Source organism: Anopheles ziemanni, chromosome 3 (assembly GCF_943734765.1).
Source record: "Anopheles ziemanni chromosome 3, idAnoZiCoDA_A2_x.2, whole genome shotgun sequence".
NCBI lineage: Eukaryota > Metazoa > Arthropoda > Insecta > Diptera > Culicidae > Anopheles > Anopheles ziemanni.
This window is the reverse complement of record NC_080706.1, coordinates 76,303,395-76,321,433: the sequence shown is the minus strand read 5'-3', so window position 1 is coordinate 76,321,433 and position 18,039 is coordinate 76,303,395. Positions and strand designations below refer to the sequence as shown.

At 40.5% G+C, this 18,039-nt stretch overlaps 1 protein-coding gene across 1 annotated transcript; it reads left to right on the top strand.

Annotated features, from left to right (window-relative positions):
- Window positions 1–3,758: 3,758 nt before the first annotated feature.
- LOC131286316 (uncharacterized) lies at window positions 3,759–5,082 on the top strand. Its single transcript, XM_058315253.1, has 2 exons — window positions 3,759–4,379; window positions 4,602–5,082. Exons 1-2 carry the CDS (start codon window positions 3,809–3,811, stop codon window positions 5,006–5,008), a joined length of 978 nt encoding a protein of 325 aa, XP_058171236.1. The 5' UTR covers window positions 3,759–3,808; the 3' UTR covers window positions 5,009–5,082.
- Window positions 5,083–18,039: the final 12,957 nt, after the last annotated feature.

Below are 18,039 nucleotides of genomic sequence, written 5' to 3'. Positions count from 1 at the left end.
AGTTGGATAATACCCTAATCTAGTATCCAGCAATGTGTGTTTTGGATTATAATCTTGATAGAATACAAAATATTACTTCAAATGTTAGTTATTAGGTGCTAGGTTTTGACTTAATTTTGAAAATATTGATGTAATACACCTTGTTCATGATGCCGTGTATGACATACAGCTCCCAGGAACTTCGACGGAGTTACGATACCATATGATTGATCAATCATGTCCAAACTTCAAGATTTTTTTAACTGATATGAATGCTAATGGTTAATACCTTTGACTGTGTTAATATATATGATGAATTTTCTTCATTTAATCATTGTTTTCTTACTTTAAGAACTCTTCTTCCCACGTTTCCAAGTGGGTTACTGGGTTATGCTTCATTGATCTCGTTAAACTGAGGGCTTCAGTAATGAAATTAACAAACTTTTATTTCACAAGACTATCCAATCCTATTCTGGTTTCCCCGTAAGTAGTTTCCCTTCATGTTTGGATCATCTTACTGATCATAATCTGGGCATAAGCCCATCTGATACTAACAAGTTTAAGTTTGTTGCTTCTGTGTAAAATTTGAGTATTTTTGTTTCTTCATTTTGTTGTCTACCTTGCAACTACAAAGAACAATAGTGGCCAACTAATATTTGTGGTACTAGAACGACCTAAAGTCACTTGCAGAGCGCCAAACGGCAAAGAAACCTAGCTGTCCGATTTTACTTGCGTGTCCGCTTTTCGGGTCTTCGCGCACATTTTGTGTCGAATCTCACTAAAACAATCGATTTTGATTTCGTTTTCATTTTTCTTACGTAGTGAAAGAGTTAACGAAAAGAATTGTATACGTTAAAGGTCAATATTCGGTTCCGGGAATGCTGTAGGCTTGCGGAAAGACAGCAGACCTTCTCATTTTTCGAGTGTCCGATTTTACTTGCAGCAGACTGTAGATAACTTCTTGAACTTTGTTGTTCCTAGTGGCTTGGTAAAGATGACAGCCACCATGTGTTCTGTGGGACAATAAGTGAGTTGCAACATTCCGTTTTCACACAACTCCTAATTTCTTCTACATGATGATTTTCACAGTACTATGGTCTCTGTGACCCAGGCGACGATGCCACATGTCAATGCAGTTAGCATTATGTCCGGCCGTTGCCAACAACGTTCGCTGTACATCGGTATTGAGCTGATAAAGATTTCCATTGCGTTGTCCTTTCATCAACACTTTGCCGTCTTTCTTCACAACGCAGCCATTTTTGGAAAAGTTTACTGTGCAGTTTTCATCACACAACTTGCTTACAGACAGCAGACTTCCTGACAGTGACGGCACATGATACACATGTTTCAGCCTCACAAGGATGTCCTTTTCATTTCCATTAATAGATCGAAACTTAGCAGATCCAAACCCTGCTGCAGATGTTTCCCTTCCATCAGCCAAGCTCACATTTGTGGTGTTCGCACGTATATCATCTAGTAGCGATGCGTTGCTAGTCATATGAGAAGTTGCTCCTGAATCGAAGATCCATGACGCAGAGCAATTCTCCTTTTCAGATCTAGCTCCCAAACACACTTCTACTTCTGCATTTCCATCCACCAAATGCGCCTTCTGTTTAAACGATCTGTTCACAGCTTGGTCCTCCGTCTTTTTCAGTAATCGATCCTGTTCTAGTTTCCAACAGTAGCGCCTAATATGCCCTTCTTTATTACAATAATGGCAGAGCCTTTTCTTCAGCACAGGTTGCTTCGTTTTTACAACCTTGCAAGAATGCTCTCCATTTCCATGGCCATCACGCTCGACTCTCTTCCGCCATTCATCTAGAAGCTTTCCTTTCACGAATTGTAAATTCAAATCTTCTTCTGGTCGGCTTTCTAGGGCGCTTATCAAAGTATCATACGATGCATGCAGGCTGGATAAAATAATAGCAACTAGCCAATATTCTTTCAGAGCATCTCCCATACTTGCGAGTCGGTTCGACAATTGCGTTATTTCAGCAAGATGTTCTGCCATGTTGCCATTTTCGGGCAATTGTAGACGAACCAGTTTCCTCAGAACATGGATTTTGGAGGATAGCGTGGCTCGTGCATGATGTTTCCGCAGAGCTTCCCACATTTCTCTTGCAGTTGCGGAACGGATGACGTGACACGCTTGGTTGTCGTCGATGGACAAACCAATGAAAGCTCTAGCCCTACCATCTTTAACAATCCAGGTAGTATCAGGCGTATCAGGCTTCTCATTTTTCACTACGTCGATCAATCCTTCCTTGGTCAGCAACAACTCCAGCCGAAAACGCCAGATTTCATAATTGAAATCGTTCAACTTTTGTATCGAGAAATTCGTATCCACCATTTTCACGCTCAAGATTCTGGGCCCATAACCTGTTGGTTATTTGATTCGTTTCCACTGCGCTACTCTGCTTTTATTACACGTACTGAACAGATTACATCCGACGAGACTAACAGACAGACACAGAATAATATCTTGCTTCACATTCATCATAGTCTACTACATGACTATAGCCTACTCGATTGTTGAAGTTGTAATCGCAAAACTCAACAAACAAATCGATAGCTGGACAAAACGTAAACAAACCGAAACACAAACGTGAACAAAACGAGCAGTTCCAGTTCGGTAGTGCATCAGAGCGGATGTTAGCAGTGCACAAGTTTCTTGAAGTAGTTAGCGGAAAAGTAAGGTTAGCTTAGGGCACGACCGCGTGGTCACGCCGAGCTGGAGCTCAGGTCAGATAAATCCTAGCTGCCGCACATCTCGGGCTGTTTGAGTCAATCAAGCGGACCACGAGGTTTTTGTGTCCTGACAACGGAAGGAATTATTCCTCCCGTGGACGGCGGGGCGACATATGGCTTTTATAGCCGGTCCTAAAGGACGAGCCCCTTCATAGGAGTTCGGACAGAGTCGGTACGCCTCTGATTACGAGTAAGGGAACAAACGTTCGACTTAGCGTTGGAGACTATAGGATATACCCTGACTCGCATAGTGAAAGAAGAAGAAGAAGAAGAACAAAACGAGCAATAGTCTCCACGACACATCGGATTTTTCGTTGTTCTACTTATTTCTAGCCTTCACAAATGTAATTCAATTATGAAACTTTGTTTTAATTGATATTTTTACCAAAGTTTTTAAGTAAACAAACTGCTCTTCAACAAGTAGGAGATGATGTGGAAGTATATACTTCCTACGGCGGGCCAAAATATCGTCGTAGTCTGTAAGTTTGTTTTCTCAGTGAATTTCAAATATAGAAGCGACAAACCCACTCAGGGTGCATAAAATACGTAGCTAAACAAATATCATGCATTACTACCTCAAAATTCAACAACAAAATTTAGCCGAGTTTGCGTCGCAATGTGATACATATTTCCACATACTCCCCTACCTCTGTCGCGCTTGGCTTGCGCGATTGTTCTGCCGAAACTGGGCTACTTTTGAAACGGGACGTCGCGCTGTAGTGTGGCACTTGGGTCTTCGCCCCCGTGTGAAGGCACTTGGGTCTTCGCAAAGCCCATACGCTGTTCAGCTACTCGCTGGTAGCTTCAGCTACACGTCTTCATGCAGTGAGGCACCTACAGATTGCACAGATTGCATGGAACTGGGGAAAATTGTTGTTTTGAAAAGTTATTGTTTTATTTAATAAATTTTATACTTTTATCACATCAACCTTGGGCATTGCTAGACCAGAGGGAAAGCAGGAATGTAGCTCAAGGTGTATATGTTTCCACATCTTAGATGTTTACACCTTGATCACATTGTTGTGATTTTGGACGCGGTCGGAGTGTATCGTAAACAAGTGTATTTTGTTTTAGCCAAACGATGGATCGGAACAGCCTTTCAGGAACGCTTGTATCGAGTTTTTGTCGCATTTGTACAACAAACAACGATGTAGATTGGTCCATTTACGAAACATTGAATGAAGATGAAGCCACGACGAACCTGCATATGATGCTGGTTAAGCTCTACCCAACAGTGTTCAATGAGTCGCAGGTACTCTGTGATGAAGCCTTGAAATGGCCCATGAAAATATGCAAGGAATGTAAGGCTAAAGTGATAGAATCGTACAGATTCTACGAGCGCTGTACAAAGAGTGCATGTAGCTTGAGAACGATAGCTTTGAAAGAACAACCTACTACTGATACCCTACAAGAGGAGAAAGATCATCCAGCAGTGATCAAAACAGAATTCATTGAATGTGAGGAACCTACTCCGTTCAAAGAAGAATGTGACGAGGACGATCACGGTTCAGCTTACAGAAAATGTTACGGGAGTTCACCTACACATGATGTTTTCAGCGACACTGAGGACAGTTTGCCTGCATCTTCTAGTAGCTATTCTGCCAACAAAAGTCAGCAAAAACAACGCATTAAAACTAACGGTGATTTGAGAGGTAAATGGTGTTGATCAAAGATGAAAACGCTATTTCATGCTTCATAGTTTAAATTTGGTTCCATCTCAAAAGGCATTGAAAAAATTGCTTTGCCGATTTTACTGAATCAATGCATACAATGTAATTACGTAATATAAACTATGAAACGAATTGGAGTGGTGTCTATAATATGATTTATTGTAGTAATTTCGGGCAAAACTAATTGTGGCTGTTTGTCTGCAGGTGTTCGGAAGTATAAAGCCATTCCAGACTCCGACCGGGCGAAAATCATATTTGCATTCGAGAAAGGCGTACCTACGATTGAGATATCCAAAACGCTACAAATTAACAGAACTACTGTAAGCGCAGTCATAAGTAAATATCGGAAAACCGGCATAATTCAAGCAAAAAAGCGAGGAGGATCAAAGGGGAAAAAGATGAGTGAAATTCATATTTCTCGTATACGAGCTTTGCGCGAGGAAAATAGCTCCATATCACTTAAGAAAATAAGTCTAAAGTTGCTTGAAGAATTCGGTATTGTAGTGTCTAACACGACTATTGCGAAAGAGGTTGAGAAGGTGATTAAGAAAGCAGCTAAAGCTAATGATGTTTTTAATTCAGAGGAATTTATACAAACATTCAATCCATAGAAAGTAAACCAGGTGTTTTTAAAGGGGGTCATTAAAAGAGATTTCGATCGTTTTGAAAAATGCTGAAAAAGGATACAGAAGTTTATATGTTTTTAGAGTAAAAGTTGTTAGGTTTACTGTATAAACCAGGGGTCGGCATACATTTCCTGAGCCAGTTGATTCACTCTGACGTCCGCACAATTCACTATGCTTTACGACCGGCGCGTTTGCATTAGTTCCTCCGTATCTGGCCGCCCTGTTTGATCATTCTTTTTCAATCTTTGTTAAAATTTACGTACGAACAGTAACCGCGTGACTACATTAGGCGTACCATACCAAATGCAACCCAGCACTTCTGGGTTGGCTGACGATGGTGTGCTCGAAAGAGCTCGATGAAGTGCTCGATTTTTCATATTGGTAAGAACTTGTCGAGCAGCTATCAGTTAATTAGTGGAGAGCATCAACTATTTCGTTTTGAAAGAAGTTATACAGCATTCAATCCGTTGATAGAATTATTCTCATCTTTTCTAAGTCGTGAAACACTGTGGTAAAACGAATCTTATTGATTTTATTTGCCTGTAATTACCGTCTGTAACCGTAAACTGCTGGATTCAGTTTGAATACACAAGGTGAGCAGGACAAAGCATAGGGTTAGAGTGAGAGGTTTTGTGACTACACTTGCATCGCTCTATTCTGATAGAAAAATCGATTTTTGACACTTGGAGCGTACCAGTTTTTTGGTATGGTACGCCTAATGTAGTCATGCGGTAACGCCCGCTGTGAAATTTGTTTACTTTCCATTTGATATTTGTTTACATCCAATAGTCTGTGGGACGTGTCAGGAGACAGCGTTGACAGCACACCAAAATGATGTGATCGGATGCAAACTGATACGGAGCCATTACATCTATAGGTGAATCCTCCGATCATCCTGCAAAAAAGTGGGAATTAAAATATCAAATTAAAATTTTATTCTTTCTTGTTTAACAATGATAAAAGTAAATAACAGTATCTAAATTATTTTAATGTTTATTAAAACCATAAAACACATAAAATAAGCACTTTTTATGTGGGCCAAAAATGGTACATAGGTGGGCCAAAATAGAAGCAAAGTGGGCCAAAATAGCGACAAAAAGTGTGTTTGGAAATTGATACTTTTCCAGTGAAAACATCAAATAAACTCAAACATATGATTTTAATGCATGTTTAGATAGCTACTCTACATTATCATACCCAGTTTATCGTAATATGATCGGTACAATTAATGCAACGATTTATTTTGTGGTGACCCTTCCCTAAGTGGGCCAAAATTGGTACTTTAACCCTAATCCTAAATGCTGAAAAAACAATAGAACGTTGAAACTTAACTGCTTCATAGCCATCTTGAACTTTTTTAAATAATGTAGGCCTATGTGACATTCAATGTTTTTGATTTCAGAATTGTAACTTATGAATCTTTCGACGACAATCTTACGAATCCATTCATGTTTCTTCGAGGATTATGAATTCCCAAACAATGATGATTATCGGACTATTCACAAAAACAATTGAATAATCATGAATTTTATTAAAATAAATATGGGTAAAAGAGTAAATGAGGCCCCGGGCTAGATTCTCCTCTTCCTGCTGGTTCACATTTAGCGCCTGAAGCTATGCAAAGCGCGACACATGCATTCGTTTCGAATTTTTGAACGCTAACGGTTCGCTTAAAAGAACATAACGGTTTAAACTAATCACGCAGTGGAGGTTGAATGCGGGTTAATATACTTTTACATGATAAGCTACTAGTAAGTAAACTATACCACACATGATGGACAGCATGAAACAATGAGTTTAGCCGAAGAAATGATTTGGAAACGGCGGCGCGCCCGCAGCGAGCGAAGCGAGCGGACTGCGCTAGGTCTACCGAAAAAGAGAGTTTGTTATAGTTTTGAGAAATAAGGGGGGCCCGTGGGCCTAGTTACTCTTTTACCTAAATATGAAACCTGAAAAAATTTGGTTAGATGAAATCTTACCGCGTGACCACATTAAGCGTACCATACCAAAAACTTGGTACGGTCGAGCTCCAGCGCACCATACCAAATGCAACCCAGCACTTCTGGGTTGGCTGACGATGGTGTGCTCGAAAGAGCTCGATGAAGTGCTCGACTTTTCATATTGGTAAGAACTTGTCGAGCAATTATCAGTTAATTTGTGAAGAGCATCTCCAAAAAGTTAATTGATAGAAAATAATACCATATTTTAGAATCATGATGGAGTTTAAAACTGTTATTATTATTTTTCCGTACCATAATATTGTTGAAACATGACAACTTTACTCCATGGATGAAAATAATGCGCTGCAACTGTCGTTCCAACCAGGCGTTAACAAACAAAAATACTCGTTCTCTTTTCATCGTTTTTTTTCTTTTATAATAATTGATACGATGTATTTGCTTAAATTTTTTCTACCCGCTCTGTTGGTCATAGTTCTTAATCCAACAACTATTTCGTTTTGAAAGAAGTTATGCAGCATTCAATACGTTGATAAAAATATTCTCATGTTTTCTAAGTCGTGAAACAATGTGGTAAAACGAATCTTATTGTTTTTATTTGCCTGTAATTACTATCTGTAACCGTAAACTGCTGGATTCAGTTTGAATACATAAGGTGAGCAGGACAAAGCATAGAGTTGGAGTGAGAGGTTTCGTGACTACACTTGCCCCGCTAGGCAGCTCGAAATATCGTCCTCAAAACGTCCTCCGCGCGAACAAACGTCCTCCATTTTTGTATGGGGATGAAACAAAAGGAGGACGTTTTTCGAGCAATCGTCCTCCTTGTCCTCCTCACCATACAAAACTGCTCGATGTTTGTGTCATGGAGCAAGGTGTATAAAATAGAAGGTGAAGTCGTCCAGTGTAAAATGACATTTCATGACTTGACATAACACTTCTGGGGTATTCATATGGGTTTTGAGGGGGGGTATCGGAAAAGGATTGGGCTTTTGACATAACTCTTCTCAAATATGGCACCCCTTCCAAAGCGACATAAAGTCACCTTCTATATTTATACACCTTGGTCATGGAGGACGTTTTTGAGGACGATTTGCTCGAAATTGCCTAGCGGGACATCGCTCGATTCTGACAGAAAAATCGGTTTTTGACACTAGGAGCGTACCAGTTTTTTGGTATGGTACGCCTAATGTAGTCACGCGGTTACAAATTTAACCGTTACCCGTTCAACCGCCTACCCGGGTATTTTTTGGAATTTTGTTTTGTTTTAACTTTTGATTGGACTGACGTATCGGCATGAAACTTTTAAGCTGGCCGTAAACGTTGCGAACTTGTTCGCGCGAACAATTTGACAACCAGGCATTGCCTATGTTAAGGAAAGGAAAGGAAGATATAAGAGGATATCTTCCTTTCCTTTCCTTAACATAGGCAATGCCTGGTTGTCAAATTGTTCGCGCGAACAAGTTCGCAACGTTTACGGCCAGCTTTAGAATGGCTAGAAAAACTCATTTTCAAATTTTCCAAGGAATTTAAATAATTTTTATTTGCGTTTTTCGGTTGATACCCCGTTTAAACGTTCAACCGGACTACCCGGGTAGTTCATACATTTTGTATGGGAGATTCCGTTTTCTTGTACTTAAGACTAAATATCTTTTTATTGAGATGTCGGGTCGATTTAAAATTTTCATTGAAGAAACTTGAGGGTGTTTTCCAAATTATTGTATAACTTTTATAAATTTGAAAAATCATTAAGTATGTTGATTTGACGTTTCACCCTTTTCAAAAATTTCACCCTTCACATCTACAACCATTTACCTGTGTAGTTCATATATTTTACATAGAAGATTGCTTTTTCTGTATTTTGGTACTGATATCTTTGCTTTTAGATACTTAACTACTTGAATTTTTTTGGAAAATTACATAAAATATTGTAAAAATTAATAAACTATCAGTCGCTTCATGCTATCTTCATGCTTCAACTGGGAACAGAGTTTTGTCCGTTATGTTATTCTTTTTTCGTCGGAAATGCTGTTCCTAGTAATTATTCTATGTGTCTGTTCGGTTTTATCTATTCTAAGGATTAAGTTTTTCCATAACTCTCACTTTTACTTAGCTTTTGTTGTACTTTGAATCATACACGAAGTCGAATAGAAGCGAATTAATAAACGTGTTTGTGGCGCACTTTTTCTGAACAAAATTTTGTGTAGCATACTTGTATTTAATATTAGATTAAGATTTTAAGACCTAAACGTAAGGCATACATGTTTAAATTATAGAATTCGTGTTTCCGAATGAAATAATCCTATTTGAACATTTAAAATTTCTTAAACAATTTTGGAAAAAATTGAATAAATTTCTGAAAATTATATGTATACTGAAATACAGAAAATGCAAACATTTATCTAAACAGGTCTGGGTCATAGATTTGAAAGGTGAAATTTTTTGGAACCTCAAATTAACATACTTAATGAATTTTTAAAATTATAAAAGTTATACATTATTTTGGGAAACACCCTCAACTATCTTCACTGAAAATTTCAAATCGATCCGACGTCTAGATAAAAAGTTATTTAGTCTGAAGTACAGGAAAACGGAGTCTCCCATACAAAATGTATGGACTACCCGGGTAGTCCGGTTGAACGTCTACGTACCTAGGTAACTTTGGTTGTACGGGTGACGGTTGACACCATTTCTCGTTGCATAAACCTTCGGAGTCTGTGTTGTATATATCCACCTTGGGCAATGCTAGACCAACGGGTAAGCTTCACGATGCTTATATTTTCACATCTTAGATAGTTGTACCTTGACCACATTGTTGTGATTTTGGACGCGGTCGGAGTGTATTGTAAACAAGTGTATTTTATTTTAGCCAAACGATGAATCGGAACAGCTTTTCGGCATCGCATGTATCGAGTTTCTGTCGCATTTGTACAACAAACAACGATGTAGATTGGTCCATTTACGAAACATTCAATGAAGATGGAGGCACGACGAACCTGCATATGATGCTGGTTAAGCTCTACCCAACAGTGTTCAATGAGTCGCAGGTACTCTGTGATGAAGCCTTGAAATGGCCCATGAAAATATGCAAGGAATGTAAGGCTAAAGTGATAGAATCGTACAGGTTCTACGATCGTTGTACAAAGAGCGCACGTAGCTTGAGAACGATAGCTTTGAATGAACAATCTACCACTGACACCCTACAAGACGAGAAGGATGACCTTCCTGCAGTGATCAAAACGGAGTTCATAGAATTTGAGGAACCCACGTTGCAGAAAGTCGAATATGACTCGGACGACCACAGTTCAGCCTACAATAGATACAGCGGAAATTCACCAACAGAGGATGTTTTCGGCGACAGTACATACAGTTTGGCTACACCTACTGATACGCAAAACAATTCTTTATCTGCTAATAAAATGCAGCAAAAACAATGCATCAAAAGTGGCGCTAACTTCGTAGGTAAATAATGCTGATGATTGAGATTGCTAAAGAAACTATTTCGTTCATCATAAATAAACATTTATTCTATTGTTTTAAACGCATTAAAGGCAATATTTCGCTTTTTTAAACAATTCTAGCGCATTGTGCATACTATGTAACGTAATATTGCCTTTGAAACGAATGATGTTTATAAGGTGATGTAATGGTGTATTTTTGAGATCATTAATTCTGGCTGTCCGTTTGCAGGTGGTAGGAAGAAAAAAACTGTTCCAGACTCGGATCGAGCGAAAATCATATTTGCATTCGAGAAAGGTGTGCCTACGATTGAGATATCCAAAACAATGCAAATTAACAGAACTACTGTAAGCGCAGTCATAAGTAAATATCGTAGGACCGGTGTCATTCAGTCACAAAACCGGGGAAGATGTCAGCCGAAAAAGTTGAAGGAAATTCACATTTCCCGCATTCGAGCTTTGCGCAAGGAGAATAGTAGATTGCCACTCAAAACAATACAGCAAAAGTTAATAGAAGAATTCGGCATTTTAGTATCTTCAGCGACCATTTCGAGGGGGTTGGAGAAGGTAGTAAAAAAAGTAACACCTGCTGCTGATGTTTTCTCTTCAGAAGAATTCCTCAAAAAATTTAATTCATAGAAGATGAACTCTTGTCAAACCAGGGGTTCTTGCACAATGATCTTTAATTGCTGATGTTAATAGATGTAATAATTGTTCAGTTATCGATTACAACTTCAACAATCTAGTAGTCTATAGTTATCTAGTTGACAGTGATGAAGATGCAGGAAGGATTATTCTTAGTCTGTCTGTAGTTAGTCTTGTCTGTGGTCTGTTCTGTACGTGGAATAAAAAAGGAGTAAGAGAATAAGCAAACAATATAATCAACAATAATTTTTGTTGCATCATTTTTTGGATTGTAGAAATATGTTGAAAAAAATTTGGAGACAGGTTCGTATTAGAACTTTAATTTAGAATTAGAAATTCAAATTTCTCTACAGACATTTTCGGCTATCATACGATAACGACGCGATCTGTCAGCTTTTTCGACACGACCTGTCGACGTACGATAAGAAAATGACATATGTTATAACACGAGGTCCAGACTACAGCGCGACGTCCCGTCACGAAACGCGATCTCCTACTTGTTGAAGTGCAGTTTGTTTACGTTTCGGCGCCCGAAAAAACTTTGGTAAAAGTATCAATTAAAACTGAGTTTCGTAATTGAATTACATTTGTGAAGGCTAGAAATAAGTAGTAAAACGGAAAGTCCGATGTTTCGTGAAGAATATCGCAGGTTTTGTTCTTCTTCTTTCTTCTTTCGGTATGCGAGTCGGGGTATATCCTCCTACGCTAAGTCGAACAATTTGTTCCCTTACTCGTAATCAGAGGCGTATCGACTCTGTCCGAACTCTTATGAAGGGGCTCGTCCTTTAGGACCGGCTATAATAGCCATATGTCCACCCGCCGTCCACGGGAGGGATAATTCCTTCCGTTGTCAGGACACAAAAACTCGTGATCCGCTTGATTACTCAAACAGCACGAGAAGTGCGGCAGCTAGGATTTGTCTGACCTGAGCTCCAGCTCGGTGTCACCACGCGGTCGTGCCGTAAGCTTACCTTACTTTTTACATCGCGACGTCGCGTTTTTCGCTGTTTCTACACTAGACATCGTCTAGCGCGATTTGTGCGACATTTTTTTTATATGGAGTTCAGCCGCCTGTCAGGCGGCGTCGCATTTCGTGACGGTACGTCGCGCTGTAGTCCCCCGTAGGACCCCGTGTATGGAGTTCAGCCACCTGTTAGGTGATGTCGCGTTTCGTGACGGGAGGTCGCGGTATAGTCTAGATCTCCTGTGAGAAACACAGATAAGCGAAAATCTATACGCAAAGAGGGCTGAGATAACGTATCTTTTCCAAATAGAAACAACGAGGATTCACTTCTAAATTTAAACATGTGGCAACAGATATTCAGAGTTACCTATCTCACACACACTCAGCCTCAGCACGGACTTCGATCAAATAAATACGATCATGCATATCACGCCAAAAGGTTCGATTCCTTTCGCTAAGCCGAAAACGCTCACACTTCCGTCGAAGAGGTTTTAGAGTGTCCCAAAATAGCGGCCCGGTGCCGATAGTAGAATAATGATTGCCGTCTTCGGGTGAGCCGTTTTCCTCGAGCGGTGGGTGTCTCCTTAGGTGGGGAAGCGTATCGAGCCATCCAATTCGGCGGGAGAAATACCGGGTTAGATGCTGCTTCTACGGTACATGCTTTATGATGCGAGGATGATGATGGTACTGGTGGTGGAAATGATGATGGTGCGTTTGAAGTGGTTGACTCCACACTGTAGCGATCAACTGTGCTTGTCAAGAAGGTTTTAGGTGCCGGTTTAACTCTTCTGTAGGTTCGTCGGGGGAAGTATGATTTCACGGCTCGCCTTCGATTTGGTCGTTTTATTTGCGCATCGCGCGTCTCCTCGGGTGGAGTGGCGCATCTAACCCTCAAGGCTGGCATGGATGAGGTTTCTTCGTAGCGGGCTTCTTGGTGCGTCGATGGTGGTGATGATGATGGTACTGGTGGTGTTAGAAATGATGATGCTGGATTGGATACTGCTCCTACGTTACGGGCTTCATGGTGCGACGATGTTGAAACCGGTAGTTGCGGTGGTGATGAGGATAGGAGTGATGATGGTGCGTTGAACCCGGTCAACCCCGAAACACCCATGTTCACACTGTGACTACAAACCGTCGAAGAGGTTGTAGACGCCGATTCACTTTTACTACCGGCCCGTCGCCGATAGTAGTACAATGCTTGCCTCCTCCATGTTAGTCGTTTTTTTTGCCCGAAGGGTGTCTCCTTCGGTGGAGAGTCGGCTGGCTCCAAAACACCCACACTGTGTTGACTAATCGTACTTGTCGAGAGGCTTGTAGGTGCCGATGAATCTGTTCTATAGAATTCCGTGTTTTGCTTTCGTTTTAGCCGCTCTTTTCGTGCATCACACGTCTCCCCGGGTGGAGTGGCGTTTCGAACCCTCCAGGCCGGCGTGAATGAGGCTTCATGGTCACAGACTTCTCGCTGCATTGTTGACGGTGAAGATGATACTAGAGGTTGCAGCGGTGGTGATGGTGTTTGAAGTGATAGTGCTGGGTTGGATTCGATTTCTACGTTACGCGCATCATGGTGCGATGATGATGATGATACAGGTAATGGTGGTGGGGGTAGACGTGATGATGGTAGGTTGAATGCAGCTGGCTCCAAAACACCCACGTTCACGCTGTTGCTATAAACCGTTTCTGTCGAAGAGGAAGTAGATGCCGGTGCGGTTGTATTAGCGGCCCGTCCGCGGTAACAGTATTCGGCTTGCCGATCGGCGAGTGTCTCCTGGGTTGAAGAGGCGTATCGAGCCATCCTGATTGGTGAGGATATTACCACTGCTGGTGTAACAAAACCGGCGGTGTCTCGTAACACCTCTGATGGATCCATTCCTATTAACAACAATTGTAATGTGTTAGATAATTGTAAGAAGTAGAAAGCCTTTCTTAAAAATATCCGCATAAATAATTCTGTGCGTAGGAAAAACGAAAACGTTGAAAAATTCAAATGTGTTGGAATTATGCATCTCGATGTGACGTACGTTCGCTCGTTTCACCTTTACACGTGCTGTCTCCCTTGGCGCATCCTTAAGCGCAATTTGATATGATACTTTCCGAGGTACGTAACATATGTAAAAATATCGTGCTGTTTTCGGCAATCAAAACTTCGTATGTGAGTATCGTGAATTTGATTCACATTCTTCGCATGATTCCCTTCTTATTGAAATGCTTCAATTATGCCGGTCTTTTGATATTTATTAATGAACTGCATTAATTTGCAATAATTTGGAAATCAATAATTTTCTCAAACGGAAAGGTATCTACGGTACATTGTCTTCTTCTTCTTGGCGTAACGACCTTGTTGGTCATGCTTGCCCCGTTGAGGGCTTACGAGACTTTTTACTCTATGTGTACGTATAGTCAGTCCTCTCGTACAGGGAAGGATCCGGTCTCGTTTGGGATTCGAACCTCATGGGCCGATTTTCTAACCGGCGCTACCGCTCGGCTGTCGCGGACCCCGACATAGGTACATAGTATGCAACATAAAATTGCTAAATTTAATAAACAAATTACAATCTATTAATTACCTCTGTAATCACCGTCGCTTTTGATGCATTGCTTTTGCTGCATATTACTGGCATCTAGAGAATTGTTTTGAGTACCAGTTAATGCAACCAGATTGTGCTCATGGTGTACAAAATCATCATCTCTTGACGAACTCTCGTAGAATCCAGTGTAGGCTGAGCTGTGATCGTCCGAGTCATAATCAACTTTCTGCAACGTGGGTTCCTCACATTCAATTAACTCCATTTTAATCACTGCGGGATGATCATCCTTCTCCCCTTGTAAGGTGTCAATGGTAGATTGTTCTTTCGAAGCTATCGTTCTCAAGCTACGTGCACTCTTTGTACAGCGCTCGTAGAACCTGTACGATTCTATCACTTTAGACTTACATTCCTTGCATATTTTCATTGGCCATTTCAAGGCTTCATCACAGAGTACCTGCGACTCATTGAACACTGTTGGGTAGAGCTTAACCAGCATCATATGCAGGTTCGTCGTGGCTTCATCTTCATTCAATGTTTCGTAAATGGACCAATCTACATCGTTGTTTGTTGTACAAATGCGACAAAAACTCGATACAAGCGTTCCTGAAAGGCTGTTCCGATCCATCGTTTGGCTAAAACAAAATACACTTGTTTACGATACACTCCGACCGCATCAAAAATCACAACAATGTGGTCAAGGTGCAACTATCTAAGATGTGGAAACATATACACCTTGAGCTACATTCCTGCTTCTCCGCTGGTCTAACATTTGAGGTTATTATGATTGGAAGGACTGAAACGACGCAAACTGTCAATTTACTTAATCGCAACATTTCGGTCATTCCAACCATAATAACCTCAATTGTCGGTGGTTGTTATAGGCTGTAGGATGAGATTTTTTAGAAACTCAAATTAATATACGTAATGAATTGTTAAACTTAAAAAAAAAACTGTTCAATATTTTGGAAAACACTCTCAAGTAACTTTACTGAAAATATCAAACCAATCCGACCTCTACATAAAATGATATTTGATCTGTAGTACAGAAAATTTGATCTGTTATACCCTTATTAGACGAAGAATATTTCTGTCCGTCGATTTTGGAAGATAGTGTCAAACTGCCATTGACAGCAATATTGCTGTCAGAAAATCGGAACCAAGTACGACTGATTCCGATTTTCTTTCGACTTAAATTTTTACGTCAAAGTGGCGATTTGTTCACTTTTCTCTGTTGTTTGCGACAAATTTTGTTCGTTACTCGGGGTCCACACTACAGCGCGACGTCGCTTGACAGGAGCTGAACTCCATATAAAAAAAAACCTTGCGCGATGTCGCGCGAATCGCGCTAGATTTTTTTGCATGGAGCCCCGACAAACAAAGTTGCGCGACGGCGGGTTTAGGTGCAACTTTTTCCATACAAAACGCCCGGGCGATGAAAGTGCTACCCCAGTGCTCCTCTCCGCGAGTCTATACTTGCAAGCGGTAGCACAACATCGCGAACAAAACACCGCGACGAAGCGATGCATCAGGAGGAATTTCCTCATCCCACCCCTGATGGACCCATACTTGCAGATGGCACTGCAACACGGACAGGTTCGGACCAAGGCGCATTAAACAGGGTAGGTTTGGTAAATGTCGTTAAACTTTTCAAACCACAAAAACCCTGAAGTTGAATCGGAAAATTGATTCATATCAAAACTTAACCATGACTACGATGAAGGCACTTAAAAAATGAGTTTTATGAAATGTCCATGAAAACCATTTTTTTAACTGTCAGTATTTTCTATGTATTGCTGCGTTAAACGCAGTAAGGGACTTTCTCTCGCGCTTCTCAGGCGACATCAAACTTCGCAGGAAGTTTTTGAACTTCTTGCTTCAGCGTATATACTCGATCAATAGGTTGAAAATTAGCACTGCACTTGTTTTATCTTGAGCAGTTGCGAGAGTAAGAACGATCGCTCGCACAGCCACCAATCGATAACGTAATGCTATGATGTTCGTTGTATACAGCTGGAAAAAAATATTGTTTATTGATTACTGCGAAAGCGAAAAACCAAAACAATCGCTATACATTTCTCATACCATGATTCATCATGATTCATAATGTAAAGAAATAAAATATTATGTCAAAAACATGGATCTTCTATCGAGCTATTACTTTCAGTCGTAGAAGTGTAGTGGTGAATTAAAAAACACATTTTTAAGTGACTGAAAGCAAAATAAGTGAACCAGATCCAAATATTGCGCAAAATAGAATCAATGTGTTCAGTTTTATATCAATCATCACTTCAAACACTGCTCATAATTACCAAGCAATGAAGAAAAAATAAAATATTATTTTGACAATTAATTATGAATTTGAACCAAATGTCAACAAGCCAAAGTAAACCAACCTACAGCTCTATGAGCCTTGGGCAGTTTTGCCTGCTGTCAGCAGAGTTGTTTTGATTTTGCCACCGCTTGCAGAGTGAAATTGCAGTTCACCAAAAATGTGAAGAAAATAGTAATATAGCGGCAGTTTTCGTTAATATTCGGTAAGTAAACGTTATTAAGATACATGAAAATCAGAAAAAATCCAAAACTGTGCTAATTTTTATGCATTTTCTTTTCCAAAGTTCAACGCAAGCAACAGCGGCACCAGAAGCCCAACCGCGGTGTCTTCACGCGGTGGAATGCAAGTTACGTGCGGAGATGGCTGATTTTTGCAGTAAAGGCGGCTCCTGGCGAATAAGCGGTTTGTAACGTGGTTTATAAATATATTTCAATAAAAAATGTTCTTTTAATATAAAATTACGACTCGGGAATTTTCCTTTGTATATGATGACAAAATATTGAAAACATCGCCTCCATTAAAACACCGCGCATTGTATAAAAAACATCGCGTCACGTCGTTTTTGTCACGCAACCTACATATTTCGCAGGTTCCATCAGGAGCCCGATGATACCATGAAAAACGCCCCTTTCATAGCGCAACATGGATATTCTTGTTACTCGGGGTTCAGCGCTTGTCAGGCGACGTCGCGTTATGTGACGGTGCAGTCTAGAAAACGTGTTACTCTAGGTTGAACAACACGCTAAATTCAAACATGCAAATGATAAATTAACTGGAAATCCCACTTTGTGGAATTTTGTGTTATTACACGAGCGGGCAGCATTTTTATGTCAAAAGCCTATTTTGGCAGTAAAATTCTGGGCAAAGATGACAGTAAAAGCCCTCGTCTAATAAGGGTATAAGGGTAAAAGCAGTGCACGGAGCTCCTGAAATAGTTAGCGGAAAGTAAAGTTATCTTACGGCACGACCGCGTGGTGACACCGAGCTGGAGGTCAAATCAGACGAATCCTAGCTAGCGCACATCTCATGCTGTTTGAGTGAATCATGCGGACCACAAGTTTTTGTGTCCTGACAAACTGAAGGAATTATCCCTCCCGTGGACGGCGGGTGGACATATGGCTATTATAGCCG

What these genes read in the sequence shown, in the direction of transcription:
- LOC131286316 (XM_058315253.1), top strand. Translation starts at nt 3,809, where the DNA reads ATGGATCGGAACAGCCTTTCAGGAACGCTTGTATCGAGTTTTTGTCGC. An exon ending in AACTAACGGTGATTTGAGAG is followed by an intron (nt 4,380 to 4,601) that starts GTAAATGGTGTT and finishes GTTTGTCTGCAG; the next exon opens with GTGTTCGGAAGTATAAAGCC.